The sequence below is a fragment of the Papio anubis genome, chromosome 4 (assembly GCF_008728515.1).
Source record: "Papio anubis isolate 15944 chromosome 4, Panubis1.0, whole genome shotgun sequence".
In the NCBI taxonomy this organism is placed as follows: Eukaryota; Metazoa; Chordata; class Mammalia; order Primates; family Cercopithecidae; genus Papio; species Papio anubis.
Genome location: NC_044979.1, coordinates 101,849,828 through 101,869,565, shown reverse-complemented (window position 1 = coordinate 101,869,565; position 19,738 = coordinate 101,849,828). Strand labels below are relative to the sequence as shown.

Here is a 19,738-nt window from a genome sequence, read left to right as displayed (position 1 = left end):
CAAGCTCCCCATCAGGCTCTGCCCATAGGTCTCATTTCCACATGACTTTGTATCCTATTGGCCAATGCTGTCAGAGGGGCAGTAATGGAGACAGAGTGAGCATCTGCTGTCTCTGTAAACCTTTTTTTCCCCACCACTTGGCTCATTCAGACAAATACTATCACTCATCATCTGTGACAGATCATTGGTATTTCCCAGCCATTCATGCTTCAAATTAATTCTTCAACTTTACATAAAGAACGTGACTTGTTTCCAGTGTTCAACTCCCTACAGCCTTCTAATATTGTAGACTCTCGAGGTAGGGTCAGATCCTCAGGGAGTTGATGTATTCATCTGCCAACATCTATAGTATCGAACTCCTCTGACTTCCCTCATCAAAGGGATGAGGCTCTGGAAAACACAAGTCTTTTTCTCTACAGCATATTGATTTCTCCGGAGTTGTGGTTCTTTATATTCTCCTGGGGACTATGTATTTGGAGAGGTATCTATTTTTTTTATTGGTACAAATATTGTATATATTTATAGGGTACATGTGATATTTTGTTACATGCATAGACTATGTAATTATCAAGTCAGAGTTTTTGGGGTGTCCATTACCTGCATTATTTATCATTTCTATGTGTTGGGAACCTTTCAAGTCCTCTCTTCTAGCTATTTTGAAATGCACAATACATTCTTATTAACTGTAGTCACCCTACTCTGATACTGAACATTTGACTTTAATCCTTCTATCTAACTGTATGTTGGTACCCATTAACCAACTCCTCTTTATCACCAACCCCCTATGCCCCCACACACATCCCAGCCTCCAGTATCTATCATTCTGCTCTCTAACTGCATAAGGTCAACTTTTTTTTAAGCTCCCACATGTGAATGAGAATATGTGCTATTTGTCTTTCCATGCTTGGATTATTTCACTTAATGTAATAACTTCCAATTCTATCTACGTTGCTGCAAATGACATGATTTCATTCTTTTTATGGCTGAATAGTATTCCATTATGTATGTATACCAGGTTTTCTTTATCCATTCATCCACCAATGGACACTTAGCTTGATTCTATATCTTAGCTATTGTGAATAGTACTGCAATAAACACGAGGGTGCCGATATCCCTTTGATACACTGATTTCTTTTTTTCTTTTCTTTTTTTTTTTTGAGAAACCCCCACACAGTTTTCCATAGTGACTGTACTAGTTTACATTGCCACCAACATTGTAGAAGTGTTCCCTTTTCTCTACATCCTCACCAGCATCTTTTTTTTTTTTTTTAAACATAATAGCCATTCTTACTGGGGTAAGATAATATCACATTGTGCTTTTGATTTTCATTTCCCTTATGATTAGTGATGACGAACATTTTTTTCATGTACCCATTGTCCATTATATGTCTTCATTTGAGAAATGTCTCTATATCTTTGCCCACATTTTAATGGGATTACTTGTTATTTTTATCAAGTTGTTTGAGTTTCCTGTACATTTTGGGTATTAGTCCTTTGTCAGATGAATATTTTGCAAATACTTCTCCTATTTAACAGGTTGTCTCTTCACTCTGTTGATTGTTTCCTTTACTGTGCAGAAGATTTTTAGTTTAATATAGTCCCATTTGTCTATTTTTGTTTTTATTGCCTGTGTTTTTGAGGTCTTAGCCATAAAATCTTTGCCTAGACCAATTTCCTGAAGTGTTTTTTTCCTCTTGTAGTTTTATAGTTTTGAGTATTATGTTAAAGTGCTTAATACATTTTGAGTTTATTTTTGTATATGATGAGAGATGGGTATCTAGTTTTATTCCTCTATATATGGATATTCAATTTTCCCAGAGTTTATTTCTTGAGGAAGGTGTCGTTTCTGTAAGTTTTCGTTGCCTTTGTCAAAAATCAGTTAGCTGCAAATATGTGGATTTATTTATGGGTTTCTTATTCTATTCTATTGGACTTTGTGTCTGTTTTTATACTAATACCATGCTGTTTTGGTTACTATAGCCTTGTAATGTGTTTTGAATTTATGTAGAGTGATGCCTCCATCATTTTCTTTTTGCTCAGGATTGCTTTGGCTATTTGGGCTCTTCAGGGGCTCCCTATATATTTTTTCTATTTCTGTGAAAAATGACATTGGTATTTTGTTAGAGATTGCCTTAAATATGTAAATTACTTTGGGCAACTTGGTCATTTTAACAATATTAAGATCTATGATCATGGGATGTCTTTCCATTTATTTATGTCCTCTTCAGTTTCTTTCATCATTGTTTGTAGTTTTCCGTAGAGAGTTCTTGTGCCTCCTTGGGTAAATTTATTCCTAGGTATTTTTTTTTGGTAGCTATTGTAAATGATATTGCTTTCTTGATTTCATTTTTTGGCTAGTGCATTGTTCACGTATGGAAACACTACTGACTTTTGAAACTTTTATTTTATTTTTTTAAATATAGGATTGCACTATGTTGCCCGGGCTGATCTTGAACTACTGGCCTCAAGAAGTCAGCCTCCCAAAATGCTAGGATTACAGGTGTGAGCCACTATGCCCAGCTGGTACTGATTTTTGTATGTTGATTTTGTATCCTGCAACTTCACTGAATTAATCAGATCTAAGACTTTTTTTGGTGCAGTCTTTAGGTTTTTCTAGATATAAGATTATATCACCTGCAGAGAGAGAAAATTTGGCTTTATCTTTTCCAATTTGGATGTCCTTCATATCTTTCGTTTGCCTGATTGCTCTGGTTAAGACTTCAAGTACTATGTTGAATGGGGTGGTAAAAGTGGAGATATTTATACTGTTCCAGTTCTTAGAGGAAAGCCTTTCAAAATTTTCCCATTCAGTATGAAGTTAACTGTGTGTTTTTATATATGATCTTTATTATATTGATATATGTTCTTTCAATTCCTAATTTGTTGAGAGTTTTTATCATGAAGGGATATTGAATTTTATTGAATGTTTTTCTGCATCTATTGAGATTATCATATGGTTTTTGTCTTTCATTCTCTTGATATGTGGTGTATCATGTTTATTGATTTGCATATGTTGAACTATCCTTGTATCCTTGGAATAAATCATACTCGATCGTGGTGTATAATCTTTTTGATGTGCTGCGGATTCAGTTTACTAGTATTTTGTTGAGGATTTTTCATCTATGTTCATCAAGGATAGTGGTCTGTAGTTTTGTTTTATTGTTATTGCATCCTTGTCTGGTTTTGGTATCAGGGAAATGCTGGCATTGTAGAATTAGTTAGGGAGAAGGAGAAATTGCCCCTCAATTTTTTGGAAGATTTAGAGGAGAACTGATGTTACTTCTTCTTTGAAAGTTTGGTGGAATTTGATAGTGAAGCCATCTGGTTCTAGACTTTTCTTTTTCAGGAGAATTTGTATTACTGATTCAAACTCATTACTCATTATAGGTCTGTCCAGGTTTTCTATTTCTTCATGATTCAGTTTTGGTAAGTTGTATGTGTTCAGGAACTTATCCATTTCCTCTAAGTTTTCCAGTTTGTTAGTACACAGTTGTTCGTAATAGTCTCTGATGACCTTTGTATTTCTGTGGTATCAGTTGTAATATCTCCCTTTTCACTTCTGATGTTGTTTATTTGGATCTTCTCTTTTTTTTCTTTGTTAGTCTAGCTGGCAGTTTATTTATTTTGTTTGTGTTTTCAAAAAAATCAACTTTCCTCATTTCATTGCTCCATTGCATTGTTTTGTTACTCTCTATTTCATTTAACTCTGTCTGATCTTCGTTATTTCCTTTTCTTACTAATTTGAGTTTGCTTTGATATTGCTTTCTTTTTCATTGAGGTGCAGTGTTAGATTGTTTATTTGGAATTTTTCTACTTTCTGAATGTACACATTTATTGTTAAAATTCCCTCTTAGGACTGCTTTTGCTGTATTTCATAGCTTTTGGTATGTTGTGTTTAGATATTCATTCGCTTTAAAAATGTTTTTATTTCCTCCTTAATTTCTTCTTAATCCAATGGTAAGTCAGGACCATGTTGTTTAATTTCCATGTATTTGTAGTTTCCAAATTTCCTCTTGTTATTGATTTCTAGTTTTATTTTACTGTCATCTGAGAAGACACTTGATATTATTTTGATTTTTAATTTTTTGAGACTTATTTTGTGTCCTAACATATTGTCTAGGCTGGAGAATGTTCTTTGTGTTGATGAGAAAAATTTGTGTTCTGTAGCTGTTGGGTAAAATATTCTGTAAGTGTCTATTAGGTCCATTTAGTCTAATGTGAAGTTTAAATCCAACTTTGTTAATTTTCTGTATAGATGTTCTGTTTGATGCTATGATAGAGTGCTGAAGTCTTAAACTTATTGTATTAGAGTCTATCTCTTCTTTAGGTCTAGTAATATTTGCTTTATACATTTGGGTGCTTCACTGTTGGGTGTGTATATGTTTAGAAATGTTATATCCTCTTGCTGAATTGATTCTTTTTTCATTATACCATGACTTTGTCTCTTTTTAACACTTTTGACTTAAAGTCTGTTTTATCTGATATAAGTATAGCTACTCCTGCTTGCTTTTGATTTCCATTTGCATGGAATATTTTTTACATCTTTTTCTTTTCAGTCTACATGTGTCTTTACAGGTGAAAAGAGTTTCTTATAGGCGACACATAGTTGGATCATGGATTTTTTTTTAATCCATTTAGTCAGTCCATCTTTTAAGTGGGAATTTTAATCGATATACATCCAAGGTTGCTATTGATATGCGAGGACTTATTCTAGTCATTTTATTAATTAATTTCAGATTGTGTTGTATGTCCTTTCTTACTTTCTTATTATTTATAATTGTGGTTTGATGGTTTTCTGTAGTGGTAACATTTGGGTCTTTTCTCTTCCTCATTTGTGTATTTGCTTTACCAGTGAGTTTTTTCCTTTTGCATTTTCATGATGGTAGATATTGTTTCTTTGTTTCCAGGTGTAAGACTCCCTTAAGCATTCACTGTAGGTCTGGTCCAGTGATGAGGAATTCCTTCTGCATTTGCTTGTGTGGGAAAGGCTTTATTTCTCCTTCATTAATGAAGAATACCTTTGCTGAATATAGCATACTTTATTGGCATTTTTTTTTCTTTTAGGACTTTGAATCTATTATCCCATTATCTTTTAGCCTGTAGGGTTTCTAATGAGATATCTTCTGTTCATCTGATGAAGGTTTCCTTATAAGTGACTACATGTTTTTCTCTTGCTATTTTAAGAATTTTTTGGCTTTGATTTTGACAGTTTGACTCTTATGTGCTGTGGAGATCTTTTTGAATTGTATCTGTTTGGGAATCTTTGAGATTCCTGTGTCTGGTGACTAAGTCTCTTGCTACATTTGGGAATTTTTCCACTAGCATTTTGTTAAATAGGTTTTCTAACTCTTTTGTTTCCTCTTTGGTTTTGGGTACACTGAAAATGCAAATATTTTGTTGTTTAATGGTGTCCCATTTGCCACGTATACTTTGTATATTCTTTTTTCTTTATTTTTGCCAGATGCATTTTTTGTGAAGACCTGTTTTCTAGTTCTGAACTTTTTTCTTCTTGCTTGGTCTAGTCTACTGTTGAAAGTTTCAAATGTATTTTGTATTTCATTAAATGAATTCTTCCATTCCATAATTTCTCTTTGGTAATTTGTATGATAGCTATCTCCTTGGTAAATTTATCATTAGTATCCTGAATTGTTTTCTTGATTTCTTTGTATTACTTTTATGTATTCTCTTGTATATCACTGAGCTTCTTTAGAATCGATAATTTGAATTATTTATCCAAGACTTCACAAATTTCATTTTGATTGGGGTCTCTTGCTGGGTAATTAGTATGATCCTTTGGAAGTGTCATATTTCCTTGCTTTATAAATGTTTCTTGTGTCCTTATGTCAATATCTGTGCATCTTGTTTAACAGTCACTTCTTTCCATTTTTAACATTTGCTTTCACATGGGAAGACTTTTTCCTGAAGACGTATCTGTGATGTTGGTTGAGTAGAGAACTTTGGCTTTGATTCTGGGTGTGTGTAGTAGTAGAGTCTTTGTATGATTCCTTTGGCTACAAACCATGTCGGCGGTGTACATGATTTTTTCAGTAGCTTAGAGTATAATTGTTAGTGGAGGCTCTGGTGAAGTTTCACTGGAGATGGGATGCAAGTTGGGCCTGACCTTGGGCCCCATTAGTGGCAGTGGTGGGCCAAGCATGCCTGTCCCATGCCTTGGGCCCCAGGGATTTCTACACTTGCACTGGTGTCAGCAGGTCTAAGAGGCCTGATTCTTGGGTTTCCAGGTGGCTTGCTCAGGAGCCAGTAGTGGCAGCAGTGGGCCAAGTGGATTGGGGCTTCTCAGTACCCTGAACAGTAGGCATGAGCATTGGAAGTAGCAGTGGTGAGACTAACCCCTTGCTTCCAAGCATCATAGAGGTGGCTACGACAGGCTGGGTGGGCCAGTCTCCAGGCTCACAGGTAGCATGTGCAGGTGGATCCCAGCTGTGATGGGAGCATCACTTTGAGTGGGCCTGACCTCAGGTGCTTGAGAGGAGTACTCAGTTCCCAATAGTGGTAGACTGGAGTGGGCAGTCCTCAGGCCCCCAGATGGTGTGTTGAGGCACTGGAAGGTGTGGAGCTGGGCCTGTTGGATCTGCAGCCCTGCTACCGTGGAGTATGTGGTTGCTTTCAGTGGCAGCAGCTGTATATAGGTGGCTGGGAGCTTGCACTTCATTTGTGCTTTGGTCATGGCTGCAGCAGCCCTTCATGGAAGCTGTTGCAGGTGGGGGGTTTTGTTCTTACGGTGCATGAACATGCATGGTGGGTTTGTTCCTGGGGGACGTGCAGTCTTTGCTGATGGTTCATACTTCAACCCTGGAGGCAACAGCCAGCCACAGTGGTGACTGCAGGCAGAGAATGTCAGTGGGGCTCCTGAGATATGGAGATACAAGGACTAATGAGCCCCCAGGTAATATGCAGTCTGGTGGGGGCTGGGCTCTCAATATGGTGCCTTGCTGTGCTGGTTAGGGGTTAGGGGATGTGTGGGACCCAGCTTGAGCTCCCTGTATGGAGCAATGTCTTCATGCGATCTCTAGGCAGCTCCCTATCTTAGTCTCAGGGTCTGCCAGGGTTTAGGCTCTTTCTGGTAGCTAGGATACAGGAGTCCAAGGTGGGAATGTGGACTGCTAGCAGTCACTCACTCACCTTTCTTTTCACTGAAGAGACAGCCTCTCCAGGCTTCCAGCCAATCCATGCCTTGATTCCCTCTCCTTCTTTGCTTTAGGTGTTTCCTGTTACTTCTCTGTTGAATTCTAGTGTTGGATAATCTATTTGAAATGTGATTATCTACTTGCTATTTTGGTTTTTTTTTGTGGAGGAGGTGAGTGCCAGATGCCTATAGTTAGCCATCTTGAAACCCCTCCCACTGAGGAAATATGTCTTTACATGACCACAAATACTTCATGGCCATGGTCCTTATGTCCTTAATTTTTTTTTGCATCGGAAATCTGTATGAAAATCTTGTGGATGCTGGAGAGGATGCTGGAGACTTTCCTTGGAACAAAGTTCCTGTGCACACACACACAGCCCTTTCAGCAAATCTCGGATCTCTATAAAACAACCCAAGGAGCCCAGTTTCATTGGATTTTTATTTTTAAAAATGATAATGAATTCATCTCTTACCTCTTAAAGGTCGTATTTAAATTTTTAAACATCCACAAATGGTAAAATGGAGGAAAACGACCAAGGGAGAACAGATTATGGAATCTCAGGGGCATTAACTTACTATTTTCCTTATTATTTTTTTTTTTTTTTACAAATGTAATTGTTAATCCTCAGGAGGACACATCCTCTCCTTTTCCCCTAGCTTTATATTATATAATTTACCCTGAACCATGGAATGGATCCAGAAAACTAATACAATGAATGTTTTCTGGATGCCCTTATTTTGCCCTTATTTTGTACATGCATTTTGCAATGTTCTTCACTGCAATGTTACATAGAAAGGAAGGCATGTATATTATACATATTTCAGATGAAAGAACAATTAATCTAATTGGAAATACTCTGAGTGACTGGTAGTTGCAAATAAAGGCTGAAGTATTTTATTCATTGAGAAATAAATGAGTACATACTATGCAGCATATCTCATTTATTTGTAGGAAAACAAAGTGCACAAAAATCATAAGTTATAAAATTATTGCAAAACAAATATAAACTGCCTGAAAACAATGCCCTTTGAAAGGAATGGGTTATATACAATGGACACATAAGAAAAACAAAACAAAATCAAAACCCAAAACCAAGCTAAAGCAAAACTCAAAACCAAAATGCGATAGTCTGTTATACATGGGAACAGGAACAGGCTACGTTCTTATGTTTGTTACTTGGCAATTTATTATTGGTGACTTAGAATTTGGAAGATCTCATTCTACTGATATTACATTACAAATAGTGAATGATTCCACAAACAGGTACTAATTATTAGTATTATTTTTGAATTCCTCAGTGTTGTTTACAACATTGTTTGGTGTCCTGTGTAGCATCCTTTTTTCCCTTAGGGTTAGAGGGGAAGAGTAGATGAGGACAAGGAAATACAGAAAATTAACATAGTCACCAACAACTCAGTTTTCTGTGTGTGTATTAAAAATTACTGCTTTACATGTTAATAAAACTAAGTATCTTAAAATGATTAGATGTCATTTCTCAGGGATTCTGAAATCAGCAACAAAGAAAAATTTACAAGGCAGGCTATTCCTCAACCAAGGACTTCCTGTTAGATTTTCAAATTTTCTGATAATTTTGTCAGTACTTTTTATTAACTGTGTAAAGTTCCAGCTTCCTCATACGTTATGCCTTCAGAGAAAAAGCAGTCCTGGTGCCTTAGACATTTGTGTCTCCATTGAAAGCAGTGAAGTCACTAGTTAATTAGCCTTACTGCTCTCTTTCAGATCCCCATTTCTGCACTTGTCTCATTTGTGGAGGCCCTGGAAGTGGGATACAGCAAGCACAAAAATCCTTACCATAACTTAATGCACGCTGCCGATGTTACACAGACAGTGCATTACCTCCTCTATAAGACAGGAGTGGCGGTAAGTAGGGATAGGAACTCTTAAGTTCCCCAAAAGATGTAAGGATGAGTTTTTAATGGTGACTGTTCCAATTCTGATGAGTTGGAGGCCACGAGTCGTGCATTGTTTTATGGACTTCCTGTTTCCCGGGAGTAATCTAACCAATATGGAAAGTCTTGGAGTTCCCCGTTGCCTCTGAAATTTTCTCCATCCTGAGCCTGATGAGATAAATACTTAGTAGTGATCTGCATCTTCACTGGGTTATAACCAATTTAAATATAATGACTACAACTAAATATGTATTTCTAGATATGGAGAGTGGTACTATTAACCTTTTGCTATGGTGAATAACAATGATATTCATGCATACTGAAATTGTATTCAATGTACTTGGCAACCATGTTATGCAAAGTTAGCTTTTGGTTTAAACCACTAGGTCTTTTTCACAGGGACTATGGTTATTCACATCCTCTTTGTATGCCTTTGAGTATTTTAACCTAATGGTAAATCTTTACATCTAACCATTTGAAATGTTTCTTGCTTCTTTTGGCCCAACATTTTAGCTCTTTAGATGTTTTTTGTTTTGCTTTAAAAATTTTTTTTTAAGAGATGGGAATCTCAGTCTATCACCCAGGCTGGAGTGCAATGGAGAGATCATAGCTCACTGCAGCCTTGAACTACTGGGCTCAAGTGGTGCTACTATCACAGGCTGCTGAGTAGCTGGGACTATAGGCATGCACCATCTTCAGTTGTTTTTGAATATGTGTTCTGTATTTACTAACCTGCTCAACTTGGTTGTCTTTGCTTTTTTTTTTTCCTTGATGTAAGCCATTCATTTAAAAAGATAAAGCCATTAAAGGCAAAAACAGGTCTGTATGACTTTTTACTTTGAAATTTCCTTTAGAATTGACATTAAGATAGACATACTTTGGATATAGTTATCAATTATTCCATAAACCCAGGGCACATTTGTTATCTTTTCCTTCAGTGCCTGTTGAAAGACTTGGCCTAATAGCTCACTAAATTAAAAATTGATTATGTGGGAGAAGTATGGGCTTTGGAGCTAGATACAGTGGCTATAATTCCCTTCTTAATTGCTTGCTAGATATTGTGACCTATGATAAATTACTTGAGTCTCTGAGTGAAGACTTCCTCATCTTTTAAAATGGTGAAAAACATTTCACTTTGTAGAAGTGCTCTGATGGTTAGGAATGAAGTATCAAAAATGTTAAGTACTCGGCCTCCTAAAGGAAGCTCAACAATTAGGCATTATTGTTAAAACACTGCAGAATTTTCCTAAAACCTGTGATCATTTTTTCAGCTCTTCCTCATTATAAAGCTGATTTCTTAAAAATAGTATTTAAAACACTATCTTTGAAGTTAAGTTATAACAAGATTATAAAGGGAACATTTTTCACTCAATAAAAGATTTTTACCAAACATTTAGAGCAAGCATCATATTGAATGATGGTTCCATGAATACATGGAGCAAGACAGGGATACCCACATTAATACTCCCTCTTGGCATTTTTCTGGACATCTCAACCTCAAGAATGCAGTATGCAATATGACATCTTCAAAAGTTGAAGATACGTTCTGTGAAATAATGTGATCATCTCCTTTAGAAAATAAAATAAAACCCTACAAATTCTTAGATCAAATAAAATACCTCAACAGGTCTAGATAAAAGAATTCTCCTATGCACTGGAAATTAATGAGTGTAATAGAAAAACGTACATTCCCAACAGTTTTTAAAAAGCATATAAATCGCACGTTATGCGCATGTACCCTACAACTTACAGTATAATAATAATAAATAAATTTAAAAAAATAAAAATAAAAATAAAAAATAAAAAGCATATAAATCACCTATAAAGAGCTTCAAAAACAATAAAAAGGAAACTATAAAACTAAATCAAAGGGCACAAAAATGATCCTTAAATAAATGGAAAAGGCATCATTTTTTAATGTGAGTGAAACTTCAGTACTATATAGATGTCAATTTCCCTCAAAGTAATTTATAAATTCAAAGAAATACTAATCAAAGTTTCAAGGATCTTGATATGAAACATGATAATTTGAATCTGCAATTCATGTAAAATAGGTATTTCACAACCTTAGAAAAGACAATTTTGTAAAAGAATAATCTAATGGGGAATAGTTCTTACTCTCTTAGATATTAAAATATCTACTGAAGCTGAGCATGTGCCGTTTGTGAAAAAATAGGCAAATGTATCAATAGAATTGATTAGAGTTTCAAAAAATAAACCCAAATGTTTATTGAGAACTTATATGCTGGGTCCTTTATTATAGGATGCTATAGACTGAATGTTTGTGTTCTCCCAAATTCCTCTGTTGAAATCCTAACTTCCAATGTGATGGTATTAGGTAATGGGGCCTAGGGGAGGTGACTAGGTCATGAGCGTGGAGCTGTCGTGAATGGGATCAGTGCCTTTATAAAAATGAGTTCCCTTCCCTCTTCTGCCGTGTAAGGACACAGTCATCTATAAATCCAGAAGCAGGCCCTCACCAGATGCCACATCTACCAGTGCCTTGATCTTAAGCTTCCCAGCCTCCAGAACTGTGGGAAATAAATTTCTGTTGTTTATAAGTCACCCAGCCTATGGCATTCAGTTATAGCTGCCCAAATGGACTAAGATAATGAACAAGATAGGAGGATATCAGTACTCTTGTGGAAAGTAACATTCTGGTGTGAAGTTACAGATACAAGAGACCAATGGAAAGCAATCAAGAAAATGTTATTAATACTCTGTAGAGAATTAAAATAGAGGACCTACCCAGGGAAAGCTGGGTGTTTTATCAGATAGTCAGGAAATCACTCTCTCTAGAGATAGTATTTAAGCTGAGATAGTTGTGTTTTTTGGCTTCAGCCATGCTAACAGTGAAAGAAGAGTGTGACTGCAGAGTTAGTGCAGGGTTTTAGTACAAAAGTCCTGTGAGAGAATAACTTTGCTACATTCAAGGAGCAGAAGTAAGGCAAGCCTGGTGGGAACAGCACATGATGGGGACAGTGGTGCATTATGAGGCTGAGGAAGAAGCAGGAGCTAGACCAGGTCTGGCTTTACAGGCCACGCTAATGAGTTCCAATTTTATCCTAAGTGCAGTCAGTAGGAAGCCACTACAGGGTTTTAGACAGGGGAGTGATGTGATCTGATGAAGATTCAAAAAGGATTACTGTGGGGAATGGTTTTTAAGGCAGCCTGCTAGGAAAATCTTGCAGAAGTCTAGTGAAGAGATGCTGATAGTTTGGACTAGGAAGGATGCTGCTGGGATGGAGAGAAGAAAATGCTGTTTCTGAGACAGAGTTAAAAGGACTGCTGTGGTGAATAGGATTTGGAACATTAAAGTGGGGAATTGAGAATACATCTTAGATTCTTGGTTTGATAAACAGTTGGCAAGAATGCCTGGTGGCAAACCAATTTTTGGAGGAAAGGGGATCAAGAATTCTGATTTAGACATGTAGAGCTTAAGATCCCTAGTAGACATCCACATACAGAGGCCAAGCAGAAAGAAAAATGATGCTAGAGTTGCAGGGGAGGTTGGGGATAAACATGTAGATTAGGTAGTCTTGGGCATATCAATAGTATAAGAAGACATGGAACTAGATGAGATGATCTAAAGAGAGAGTGAATAGATAGTTAGAAGGGGCTCTGAACTGAGTCCTGGAGCACTCCAAAGATCAAAATGAAGGCAAAGAATTAGAGCCAACAATAGAAACTAAAAAAGAGTGGCCAGTGACATGGGGTATAAACCAAGAGAGTTTGGGGCCATGGAAGCCATGGAAAGAGAATTCTTCAAGAAGACCGTGGTGCATTGCATGGGACATGCTGATGGTCAAGTGAGACAAGGACAGAGAAGTGACCATTCACTCTGGCAACATGGAAGTCATTGTTGACCTTGACATGAGTTGTCTCAGTGGTTTGGCGAGAATGGAACACTGACTAGAGTATAATGAAGAAAAAATTGCAGGTGAGAACATGAAAACTTGACTGTAGACAACTTTATGGGGAAAATTACCCAGTTTAGAAAACGTTTTGGCCACAGCTATTTATTTAGAAAAAAACGGAATGCTTTCATTCTACTTTGAGTCATTCACCCCTCAAAAATCTGACAAATGAATTAAAGATGTAAATACAAAAGTAAAAATTGGATCATATTAGAAGAAAAAATGAGAATATGTTTATAGCCTTGAAAAAAGACGTTCTTTTTAAAATTCAGCTTTGAAACACAAGAGTTGTACAACAAAATATTGATTAATTTGAATATATTAAAGTTAAAAACTTCTGTAGGATAAAAAGAATCATAAACAAATTAATGAAGTAAGCATTTGGAGAAAATACATAGAGAACATAGATTAAGATCCAGATTGTATAAATGAATCAGGAAAATGACACAAATTCAGTCAAAAAATATGAACAGGCAATTAACAGAAAAGGTAATACATTTAATCGATAAAAGAAATATGAAAAATACACCACTCATTAGTGTCCAAATATATATAAACTTATACTAATTTTAATCCATTATATGCATATGGATAAAAATTTGAGTTTGATAATATTAACTTGGTTAGGAAGCAGGGCAGGGTTTTAAACCTCAGCACTGTTGACGTTTGGGGACAGATAATTATTTGTCACTTTTCTATGCATTGAAGTGTAGCAGTATGCCTGACCTGTAGTCACTAGATGCCAGTATCACCACTCCCCATTCCAGTTATGACAATGAATAATGTCTCCAGATCTTGCCAAATAAACCACTGGTTGGAGGGGCAATAGTCCCAGGTTGAGAACCACTGATTGAGAAGAAATTATATTCTCATATACTGCTCATCTGAGGGTAAATTAGTATAGTCATGTAAGAAAACAATTTTGCAGTGATTGCTATAAGAAAAAATATACATACCAATGCTCTAGCACTTCCAAGTGTACCCACAGAGGCCTTAAACAGTCAAATTCATTGTAGCAATGTTTGCCATAGTGAACAATTACCGAGTATATACCTATCAATAGGGAGTTAGAACTCTGAAATACCATAGATTTCTACGACTGAAATTCAAGATGTATTATTAAGTTTAAAAAGTTTTAGAAAAATATGTTCTACATGATGTATATTATTAAACATAGCACATGTATATGCACATAGATATATATAAAAATATATTGAAAAACATCTAAAAACATAAGCAGTAAATTGAAGATAGTGGTTACCTCTGAGGAGATTCTCATCCTGGAGTGGTGGTCAAAGGGAACTTTATATCTATATTGTTTGAAGTTTTTTTTGTTAATACTAGTGGGTCATCCCAGTAGTGGGACCATCTTATGGACCCTTATTGGGTCATCCTATCACTTAAACAGTTACAAATTGTTTAAATTTTATTTGTAAAATTACTTCTCTGTGAGACCGTTACTTAGGTGAAGTGAGCTGTGAACATTTTAGGATATTGGATATAAGATTAGAGGATATTGTAACATTATATCATATATCCTATAATATAATATAACTTTATATTATTTAAATTATTAAAGGTATATTACATTATAGGATATGTAGTATATTCTATATTATAATATAGGATATTATAGGATATTGTACCATTATAGGATATTGGCTATATACACAAATAGGATAAATAAGTCTATAATACTGGGATTTATTGAAACAAACAGGATAAATAAGCCTCTAATACTTTATTGACTCTATATATATATAAAATATATACTCAATAATCATATATTATGATAGTTTCCCTAGGTCATTATATATTTATTATGGTAAGAAAATCTAATAGTTCATTATTGGGTTATTCTGTAACTTAAACAGTTAATATTTTTTTCACGCCTGTAAATGATAATGTGGTTACCTTGCTTGCATAGCAATATTTCCCCACTAAAGTTTCATATGTGCGTGTTTGTTTTTACTTTTTATTGTTAATACTAGTAAATTAAACATTTTCCTTATGTATTAACCACTTTTATTTTCTTTGGTTATGACATCTCCATTCCTGGGAACTTAATATTTTGCTAAAAAAATGTTTGAATTTCTCAACATTTTTTAATGAAAATGTTTACCTAATGCCTAGCATGCAGTGGAATGTTAGTAAATGGTAGTTATTATTATTACTAAACATAAGTAATCATGACTAACAACACTTGTCATATATGTAAAATATTTCAAAACTTGTGATTGCTTTTTAGTTGTATGACCTTATATACAGACTTTCTCAAAAATAACATAAGATAACGTATTAGTGGGAGAATACATCTTCTTCACTCCTAAGGTTTGCATTCATTTGGAGTGTTTTCCTTAGGGTAGGCTATATTTTGCTACAGGATCAAACAATTCCAAAATCTCAGTGGTTTAGAAATAATGTCTGGTTTTTTTCACCCCCATAACAGTGAGTTAAAGAATCTGCCTGTGTCATTCTCACTCCAGGCCTAGGTTTTCTGAACAGTCACCCTCCTGAGTGTTGTCAGGCATTATGGTAGAGAGAAAGGGTCTCTGGTCTTCCTATATCTGTATTTAAATTCTATGGCTTGGAAACACTGCTCATCACTTCTGCTCACAACTCACTGGCCAAAATGACTCACACAGCCCCTCCCAACCATAAAGGGGCCAGAAAGTCTAATCCTACTATGTGCTTGAAAAGAAGAAAGCCAAACACTTTCTGTTATTTATTTGAGTATTTCTCCCTGTCTGTTTTCTCTTCTGTCTGCTTCTGGCACTTCTCTTAGACCTTCTGAATCCATCTTCAGACTTCTTAGCTTCTCCCATGTTTTCCCATCTTTCAGTATTTTAATGATACCTCCTGAGAGATGTCCTCAACTCTTTCTTCCACATTATCAGTTTGGCCTTCAGATATGTTCTTCTAGTTATTCAATCTGTTTGTTTAGTATTTTTAGTTAGCAATATTTTTAATTTCAGGAGCTCCTCTTTTTTTTTGCCCTTGGAATGTGCTATTGTCTTAGCAACCTTACATATTTATGAATATACCTATACATTTTGAAAACCTCTTTTAGAAGTCTTTTTAAAAATAGAATTATCTCTTTTAACTCATGGGGAATATGCTATTTGTTTATGAGACTCTTCTTACACTATTGGCTTTTTTCCCTCAAAATGTCAAGTGAAATTTGGTTGTTGGAACATATTTGTAAGTGCATGTCCAGGTGGGTTAGATGGGTCAGGGGTGTGGGTGTCCTCTGTATTTCTGTGGTCTGTTCAAAGAGGCTTCTAGGGAGGGCATGGCAGCTCTTCATCAGCAACAGCCTTCTCAGTGTCCTTCCCACCTATTTGACTGTAGCTTTTGTCCTTATGCTTGTAAAAATGGCTGATGTACCTTTGCAAATCCAGGTAAAAAGATAAGGGAGAATATAAAGCACAAAAGTTGGAAACCAAATAAATATGCCCACTTTTAAAGAGCTATCCAGAAATCCAAACCAGCAACTTTCGCATCTATTTTATTGGCCAGACCTGTGACTCATGGCCACTGCAATACATAGGGAAGTCTGACACATTGCCATCTCAAACAAAATCAGAGACATTGTTAGTAAGGAAAAAAAGGACAGTTGGGCAATCAAAAGTGATTCCCGTTACAAGTAATGCTATTCTTATTTTAAAGAAGAGAAATCTCTAATTCATAGAAATTAAAATTATTCTATTATAAAGTAGCTGTGTGGGCTACATTGTGTTTCTCATCAATTCATATATTGACGTCCTAGTCCCCAGGACCTTGAAATGGGACTGTATTTGGAGAGATGGCCTTTGAAGAGGTATTAAGGTAAAATGAAGTCGTATGGATGGGCTGTAATCCATTATGACTGGTGTTCTTAGAGAAAGAGGAGATTAGAATACAGACATGCACTTGCAGGGAGAAGAATCCACTGTGAGGACACAGAGAGAATATAGCTATCTGCAAGGCAAGGAGAGAGGTCTCAGGAGAAAACAGTCCTGCTGACACCTTGATTTTGGACTTTCTCCTCCAGAAATGTGAGAAAATAAATTTCTGTTGTTTAAGCCACCTAGCCTGTGTTATTTTGTTATGGCAGCCCAAGCAACTGAGTACAGTATGGGAGCCAGGATTTGGTCCCAGCTCTGACTGTTGTGCATTTGAATATTAGGCATGCTTCTACAATATGCCTTTGGCAAAAAAAAAAAAAAAAGCCTCTTATATTCTTATACCTCAGTATCCTCATGTGCACTTACTTCCAGGTATTGTGATGAGGATGAAAATGGATGTAAAAATGCACTTTGAACTCATCTATTCAACATACCTATTGTGCAGAATACACTCTGGGGACATAAAAGTGAATCATGCGCAGCTTCTTCATCTCTCACCAAAAACACCCAGCATTTATGCCAGTACAAGTTATCATTAACATAAATGTTGTATCATAGCAGTGATCACGATTTACTGCATGCTATTCTTAAATGAGCTCATTTTCCATTTGCTGTTGAATTTCCATGATCAATTCAGGCCATATTTAGAATGATTCTTAAATATAGAAACTATTTCCTACCTACTCTCTCTTTGAAATGTAGCTCAAAACAAACTTCTTTCATTGTGAGCTTACAAAAACAGTGGGGAGCATTCTGATGAATGGAGAACATACTGTGACTCTAACCTTTCATTACAAACCAAGAGGGAGAAAATGCTTTAAATCATTTCAGTGGTATAAATTGTAAGACACATAGAGAATCAAAACAACCCATTGATAAAGTGGTGTCTGGGCTTCAACATCAACAGTAATACTTTGTAAATGTAAAACATTGTAATCTGTTTGTATTACTCATTATTGTTTAACTTAAGTGCCTAGAAGATACTTGGATCCTTTCAGAATTATTTTGCTCATTTCCAAGAGAAAATCCTTAGACAGAAATAAATTGAAGAATTATCTATTGATTGAATAGATGTTCTTTGACTCTAAGTTCTAGTTTACTTTTTGATTTAGGTGAAAAGTTTTCAAACTCCAAAACTATCCCTTTGCCACTTTCCTTGCTTTTGTCAAGCAAGATGCCAGTAATCTTCCCTTTGTCTACTTTTTTTTTTTTTTTTTTTCCAGAAAGGAGAAGCTGCGTATCTTGTTTTTTTTTTTTTTTGGTCGTTTATGACATGACCATAATTAATACAGGAAAGACTAAGGATATCAAAATTACATTTTGTTTGAAGAGTGCCAAATAATTTTATTAGGGATTGTAATTAGTAGAAATTTGGCTCCTGCAACCTTTGTTCTCTGGTGTCACATGTGTTTATTAATATGTTACATTGGATTGTAAAAGGGATTTTGCAGATGCAATTAAGGTTAACAATCAGAAGAACTTAAATAGGGAGATTAGCCTGGATTTTCCAGGTGAGCCCAATGTAAACACACAAGTTCATCAAAGTCAAGGAGGTATGGCTGAAATCAGAGGTTTCAAGTGTGAGAAGGACCCAACAGTCATTGCCAGCTTGAAGGTGAAGAGGGAAACCGTGGAAAACGTTAGAAGGAAATGAATTCTGCCAATGCCCCGAATATTCTTGGAAGCAGATTTTCCCCCAGAGCCACCAGAAAGGAACGCAGGCCTTTCCGAACCTTGATGTCAGCCTTGGGATACCCTGACCAGGGAACCCATCCACACTGGGCTGGGCTTCTGACTGGCAGAACTGTGTGCAAATAATCAGAAGCGTTTTTGTTTTTTTTTTAGACAGAGGGAGTCTCGCTCTGTCACCCAGGCTGGAGTGCAGTGGTGCGATCTCAGCTCACTGCAACCTCTGCCTCCTGGATTCAAGTGATTCTCCTGCCTCAGCCTCCTGGGTAGCTGGGATTACAGGTGCCTGCCACCACACCCGGCTGATTTTTGTATTTTTAGTAGAGACGGGGTTTCACTATGTTGGCCAGTATGGTTTCAAACTCCTGACCTCAGGTGATCCACCCGCCTCGGCCTCCCAAAGTGCTGGGATTATAGGTGTGAGCTACCACACCAGGCCTGGAAGTGTTTTTTAAGCCTCCAAGACTGAGCATTTGTTAAGGTAACGTGGAAAACTAACAGATTACTAAAGAAACTCTATCATTCACCTTAGAAAAGTCACAACTTGCTAGTAGTATCTCCTCTAACAATGAGAAACTGGCCATGTCCTTTTCTTTCAGGTTTCCTCTGGGCTGTTGTACCCCATGTCTCCTCATCTGCCCCTATATGCAGGAACAAGTGGCTTGCTTTCTTGCTGTCATACACAGCAAAACTCAAGATCCCCTATTACCAGTTGTCAAAGCATCCTTTCAGATGAACCAGTTGTGACACTCATATTTTGTAGACAGGAAAATACTGGTAGCATATGTGACTTGTACCTTGCCACTAATTGGTAATTCTGGAATAAAATGCCAGTGGGACTTTAATTTCTGACTTCTTATGGGTTGACACAAAACCTTCTGGGTTCACAGCAGTTTATTTGGAAGAGGCAAGGAAATCTGAGCTATATTAAAATAGGAAGCTCAATTTCCTCCAAAATAGCTTCCCCTACTTTCTCTGTTTCTGTTAATGATGCTATCTAATACCACCTGAGGGGTTTGTTAGCCATTCAGTGAGGCCAGGAGTGTTGAGGTCATCTAACATATTGTTCTCCTCGACTGCAACCTCATCTGGTCTTCCTACCACTTCCAAAAGTCAGATAATTGCTAAGTCATATGACTTCTACCTCCACACTGTCTGTACATCCTATATGAACTTTTCAATCTGAA

General features: G+C 36.3%; 1 protein-coding gene across 4 annotated transcripts in view; it reads left to right on the top strand.

Moving 5' to 3' along the window:
- The window catches only part of LOC101024526 (calcium/calmodulin-dependent 3',5'-cyclic nucleotide phosphodiesterase 1C), a 445,901-nt gene that overhangs the window by 408,310 nt on the left and 17,853 nt on the right, over nt 1–19,738 (top strand). For all 4 annotated transcript variants that reach the window (XM_031665342.1, XM_031665344.1, XM_031665345.1 and 1 more), the window contains one exon: nt 8,889–9,029. In XM_031665342.1, coding sequence (XP_031521202.1) covers nt 8,889–9,029 — 141 coding nt within the window. The remainder of the gene's footprint in view (nt 1–8,888; nt 9,030–19,738) is intronic.